At 41.6% G+C, this 6,270-nt stretch overlaps 1 protein-coding gene across 5 annotated transcripts in view; it reads left to right on the top strand.

Moving 5' to 3' along the window:
* The window catches only part of LOC111611968 (scavenger receptor cysteine-rich type 1 protein M160-like), a 28,481-nt gene continuing 22,211 nt past the window's right edge, over nucleotides 1-6,270 (top strand). For 2 of the 5 annotated variants that reach the window (XM_023351281.1, XM_023351280.1), the window contains exons 1-5: nucleotides 1-160; nucleotides 245-670; nucleotides 1,856-2,554; nucleotides 4,447-4,656; nucleotides 5,939-6,247. In XM_023351281.1, coding sequence (XP_023207049.1) covers nucleotides 2,509-2,554; nucleotides 4,447-4,656; nucleotides 5,939-6,247 — 565 coding nt within the window. In that variant the 5' untranslated portion in view covers nucleotides 1-160; nucleotides 245-670; nucleotides 1,856-2,508. The remainder of the gene's footprint in view (nucleotides 161-244; nucleotides 671-1,855; nucleotides 2,555-4,446; nucleotides 4,657-5,938; nucleotides 6,248-6,270) is intronic. The other 3 variants (XM_023351279.1, XM_023351277.1, XM_023351278.1) reach the window with 2 other exon arrangements.

Below are 6,270 nucleotides of genomic sequence, written 5' to 3'. Positions count from 1 at the left end.
GGTGTCAGGATTCAGGTTGGAGTGAGGGATCTTTCCAGAGACGAGCTACGCGGAGGAGTTTGACAGCCTGACGCACCTGCATTGGATTCCGGTAACCAGCGGCTGGCTTCTTAAGAAGCGGTGGAACCACCAGTCATCGCTCGATGGTTACCACTTGTTGGTCAGACTCAGCCTTAAGTTCTCGCAAAATCCATGTTAAGTATTGTCCAGTCATTTTGTCCTTTTTCTCTTCGTTACCTCTCAGATCTTGATCCCGCTTCCCGGAGCCAAGCCTGGAACTCCACCGGTCAGGCGCGTCTCGTTGGTTGGCACCTCCAAACAGTTCTGATCCGCTGCGGCCCGGGACCCCCGAACCTACCTGGACTCTCGTTCCCTCCTGACGTCCCCCAGTCTCAATTCTACCTCATTAAAACAAACCCTCGTAACCGTTAAAATCTGTTCTTCTGTGCGCACCTGCATGTGGGCAAGGAAATTAAAATCCAACATGACAATCGGTCATTTAAAAAGCAAAAACATGCACATTTCAAAGTTTACAGTATATACAGAGCATGTCGTTTGAATACTTACACAGCAGATACTTACACATTCATTCTGTTTATATTTCTTCCTCCTATCCCCAGAATCTCAGTCATTCTGTTTTATAGAATCTCATTTTCACTGGTGTAAGTTGGTAAGTAAAGTTCAAAATAAGAGCATGAATATCAACATGTAACTACTTTATGTATTCTTAACAGTCTATAAGCAACACAGATGTTATATTTCATTCAACTGAAGATTTACAAAATAACCAAGTAAATTAGTGATTTAGAGTTAATGTGGAAAATTTTATTCAGGGGGATCAAGTTTGCTAAATGTTTTCAAAGTTAAATTTAGTGCTAAGCTAAAAATTTACTCAACTGATAGCAGATTAGTAGAATTACGAACTCAGAAGTTCTAGTTTAATCTGTTGGGGGATTTTGAAGTCAGTGACTTTTTGCTTGGTGACGGATATTTCATCATTCAGTACATTGAGTCAGCCAACGCAGACGGAAACTGTGATACTATCCCAAGATGGTAATCAGGCAAAAAAAATATGTGTTAAGAAAAACTGTGAAGGTAGAAATGAATTTAGTGCAAAGGAGCAATTAGTTATGGTTTCTATGCCAAAAAAACTGATGACTTATTAAAAATGCACCACAGAAACCCGACCCGACTATCAAACAGGTAACTTTGGTCCAACCGGGCTCAGATTTTGGGTCAGAACCTCAAAGGTTCAGCTAATATTTTAAATTTTCATGTCTCTTCATTCATTGTTTTATGATATAAATGCATGTTGCTGCAGCAACATAAAGGGGCTGGTAGTGTTTAATATTCTAAATAATAAATGTTTTGAGTTAAATGGGCCTAAAATATTTCAGCTCTTTGAAATAAACAACTTTTTCCAGTTGAAGATCTAAAGTTTAGATTTACCCTGAAAAACCTGGTTATGTTGCAACAAAGCTGATAATGTTGCTGAAGCTTCAACCAGATTAGCATCACTCAGCATGCTCACGCCAGCACACAGAGGCTGAACTACATGCAATTGGAAATAATTACAAAATGGGGCTGCACAGTGGCGCAGTTGGTAGCACTGTTGTCTTGCAGCAAGACAACAGTTGTCTACCCACTGCGCGTCCTGGGTTCGATTCCCTGGCTGGGGTCTTTCTGCATGGAGTTTGCATGTTCTCCCTGTGCATGCGTGGGTTCTCTCCCGGTACTCCGGCTTCCTCCCACAGTTCAAAAACATGACTGTCAGGTTAATTGGTCTCTAAATTCTCCCTAGGTGTGAGTGTGCATTTTTGTTTGTCCTGTATGTCTTTGTGTTGCCCTGCAACAGACCGGCGACCTGTCCGGGGTGTATCCTGCCTCTCGCCTGGAATGTAGCTGGAGATTGGCACCGGCAACCCCATTAGGGACAAACGGTGAACAGAAAATGGATGGATGGATGTTCCAGATTTATAATCTGAAGATGTTCCATCAATCCTCCTGGAGGACAAACTGACCACTTCTCCTTCCTCTGCTTCTTTCTCCTACTGCTCTCCATCCTTGAATGTCTGCAGTTTTTGCTGACATTAAGTTTATGTTCTCTCTCTGTTTCTTCTCTTCATAGCAGCTACACCTGGGCTCATTTCTGTTTAGCTGTGACCCCTTCCTGGAGGGAAGCTGAGCTACTGCTGCCAACAACATCAGGTTCCCCTTCAGTGGATCACACACCTGGATCCACTCCGGCCACATGCAGAACAAAGACTGAACTAAACACAGGAACAACAGAGACTGGTGAAACCCCTGAATCCCAGTAGGCCCAGTATGAACCAATCTTCATGATGAGCTGCTAGGAAGGAGGCGTTGTCTCTGAAAGCAGCCAAAGACCTGAACTGTGACGTTCAGGAAGTAGCAGATAAAAAAGCTTAAAGTAGGAAGTGTTCAGAGTTTGGAGCCACATCCTGATCACATCAAGAGACGAAGCTTCACTCCACATCCAGAGGAAACATGGACCAAACAGCTCTGATGCTGCTTCTGTGTCTCTGCAGCTCAGGTAGGACTCCACTTTCAAACAAAAACACTAATATTCACTAGAGTTCAAATTAAAAATGATCGACTGATAAACATGTTAAATTTTACAAACAAAAAACTGGAAACTGTTTCTAGTCTCAGATCATAGAGCTGCTGCTACACAGTTAGTGATGTTTATATTGTCTACTTGCTGCTAAGGAGCCAATAAAATCAAGAATTGTTGGTTTTTGTGTTTTTATGATGTAAAGCACTTTGAACTGCCTTGTTGCTGAAATGTGCTATAAAATAAATCTGATTGATTGATTGATAAGGAGAAGCTGCAGAAACTCTGCACCAGCGCTGAATCTGCGCAGTAAACAGGTGGAGCCACATAAAATGGCTCCTTCTGCATGAATTCTCTCATCTTCCTCTTGGCTCCACAGGTTCTCTATGAGGTTCTGGTCAGGCCCGTTTGCTGGCCAACCGAGCCCAGTAGCACCACGGTCATTGGACCGGCTTCTGGTACCGCTGGTTGTGTTGGTGAAAACGTTTGAGCTCCGTCTGACGTGGGAGTGTCTCAGGCAGGATGTGGAACTCGCCTGCTGCAGATTAGAATCAATCAACCAATCGATCAGTTTATTTGTAAAGCACATTTCAGCACCAAGGCGGTTCAAAGTGCTTTACTTCATAAAAACACAAAAAGTCCTAAAGACACCACACAGTAAACCAGTAAACAGTACATTTTGTCAAAGTGTCGTCGTTACACATCAAAATGTTGTTCAGTGTTTCATTTATTATGTTTCTAAAGCAAATCTGACCAGCTGGGTTTTTAGTCCAGATTTAAAGGAACTCAGAGTTTCGGTTGTTTTGCAGAGTTAATTGTTGAAACAGCTTTTCAATAATTTAGCTGATGGATGAAAGGTTGGAGATCGGCCTGTGATTCTGCAGTAATGATTTGTTCAGATCGTTTTATTTTTTTATATCAGTGGTTTGAAAACTGCTGGGGGAAAAAACCTGATGAGAGCAAAGAGTTTAATATTTGAATCAGATCAGATGAAATGACAGGCAGGACTTTCTGAAGAAAAGTTGTGGGTGTTATTATCTTTGGGCATAGCATCCATATTAGATTTTGTGTGGCAGTGAATGTTGACCCTCTAATATTTTTAATTTTCTCTGCAGCGTATTTGGCAAATTCATTGCAGGCCGAGTTTGATTGCAGGTCAGGTGGTTTGTCAGCCTGTCAACTGTGGCAAATAAAGCTCAATCATTGTTCATGTTTTTGTTTATGATTTCTGCAAAGAATGTTTTCTTTGCATGTTTTAGTGTGGAGTGATAGCTTCACAGTCTTTCTTAATAGATTTCATAATAAACAAAGTTGAGTTTTACTCCATTTACGTTCGGCCCTACGGCTAAATTGTCTTGCAGATCTAAATGTTTGAACATTTTTCCATGGAGGTTTGTTCCTACCAGACACGACCTTCACTTTAATTTAGGCAACGAAATCAATGACATCTGAAATTTTACGATGGAAGTTATCTACCAGCTCATCTACAAGGTTAGATGAGCTGCTCTGATTCTGATTGCTCTGCATTCAGAATCAGAATCTGTTGGATTTGACAACTTTTTACACAAAAACAATGAATTTAACTTTGGTTGGTTTCAGTAAAGACATAAAATATAAATGGGTAGAAAAGGTGAATAATAAGAAATATTTCAGGTCTTACTACAGAGTGTAAATAACATTTAGGTCTGGACTTTAACTAGGCCATTCCAACATAAAGATGCTTTGATCAGAACCATCCATGATAGCTCTGCCTCTAACAGGAGGAAGAAACAAGAGAAGATCAAATAAACACTATCAGCAGGATCCTGTCAACACATCCTGAATCTGTCTTTGCTTTTTGTAACCCAACATGTAAATGTTGTTTCTTCCAGCGCTGTCTGATGAACTCAGACTGGTAGCAGGAAGGAGTCGCTGTGTTGGCAGACTGGAGAAGAAGAATCTGGGAGACTGGAAACCAGTGAAATATTGGAGAAGGAACTGGAACTTTACATCAGCAGCTGGAGCTTGCAGACAGCTCCACTGTGGATCTGTGGTGTCGTTACAAAGAGATAAGCACTACAATGTAGAGATCATCTGTTCAGGTGATTTCATATCCTGGCCATTGCCTTCCTGTTCTGCTTCCAACTCCACTTTAAAAAAATTCTCACTTCCAGCTCAGTCTGGGCTTCTTCCACTTCACCTGGATTCACTCTGGTAGATTTTCTACCGGACCAATCAGCGAACAGAAGGAGAAGTTTGAACGATGATTTATTTTTTGTTATTTTAGAAACATAGTCTCTGTAGTTTTAGCAATGCAGTGGAGGAAGTTCAGTCCATGGTGGCCACACTTCCAAATATTGAATTAACTTTAACGGCTCTTCTCTGTTTTGTGGTGGACAAATTATTGTAAGGTAATATCTGCTGGTTGTATTGTCTTCATTCTAAATGCTAGTGATTCTCACCAAATGAAGCTGTTTGGGTTGCAAGCACAAGGTTGGGAGATGTTTTCCTGCAGCTGCATGAGAACCAGAGCGTCTCTCCCTCAGCCTTGGTATAAAACTCCTGCTGTCTCTGCCTGAAAGAGTTTTCAATCGGAAATGTTTCACTATTGATCCTCTTATATGTTCTCTGTATTGTGCACAATATGCTAGTAAACCTGATTGAGTGATTCCATCTAACAGTGCTTGGTAATTGATTTTTTCTACATGTTTACAGCCCAGGAAACTTCCAGTAAACTTCTTAGTGTGGATCTGGTGCATTGCATGTCATGGACAAACGTTAGCAACTGGGTGAAATTTAAAAGCTCAACACAGTCCAGACTCTCTGGATGAATCAAAGTGTAGTTACAGAGTGGCTGGTTTTTAGCAGGTTAGTGATTTAATGAAGTTTGATTAGATTAAAGGGGAACCAGTGGAGCAGATTCAGGGTTATAAAAACCTCAATGTCATTGAGAAGAAGCTGATCAAATATTGAACTTCCTCCACAAATTAAGTTTAAAGTGTAAAAAGATGATAGTTTTCTATTATTCTGTGATTAAATCTGTCCTCACATTTGCTTTGTAGAAGACAAGGATGAAATATTAATAATTGATAATTCATAGGTTCTTTGTGATGTTGTAGTGTAATTTTCTCTGTTTGTCTTAAGTTTTTTTCCCACCCATCTCCAGGGCCGGCCTGCAGTATAAGCAGATGCTAAAAGTGTAAAGAATATTAAACAGTAGATTTAAAAATAACAAAACTCTGCCCAGCTCCCCTCTCCACCCGTTCTCCACTAGTTGGTTGGTTCCTCCACCCAGAGTCTGCTCTGTATTGGAGCTTTGCTGAACAAACTGGAACCAAATTCAGTGAAAATGTTGAAGAAACTTTTTTCTTTCTGCATCCACAGACTCAGTCAGGCTGGTTCAAGGGACCAACCGGTGCTCAGGCAGACTGGAGGTGAAGACCAACCAGTCGTGGTCCTCAGTGTGTGAAAAAGACTTTGACCTGCAGGATGCAGAGGTGGTCTGCAGGGAGATTGGCTGTGGGCATCCTTCAGTCCACCAGGGGGCGCTCTATGGAGAAGCAGAGGCTCCAGTGGGGAGCAGAGAGTTCCTGTGTGAAGGCAGTGAGTCTGCTCTGCTGAACTGCAGCAGCAGGAAGAGTTCAGGTAGAAACAGCTGCTCACCTGGTCAAGCTGTTGGACTCACCTGTTCAGGTAGAGGAGGATCTGCAGACCTG

The sequence above is a fragment of the Xiphophorus maculatus genome, chromosome 18 (assembly GCF_002775205.1).
Source record: "Xiphophorus maculatus strain JP 163 A chromosome 18, X_maculatus-5.0-male, whole genome shotgun sequence".
Taxonomy (NCBI): domain Eukaryota; kingdom Metazoa; phylum Chordata; class Actinopteri; order Cyprinodontiformes; family Poeciliidae; genus Xiphophorus; species Xiphophorus maculatus.
This window is presented reverse-complemented; position numbering and strand designations above follow the sequence as displayed.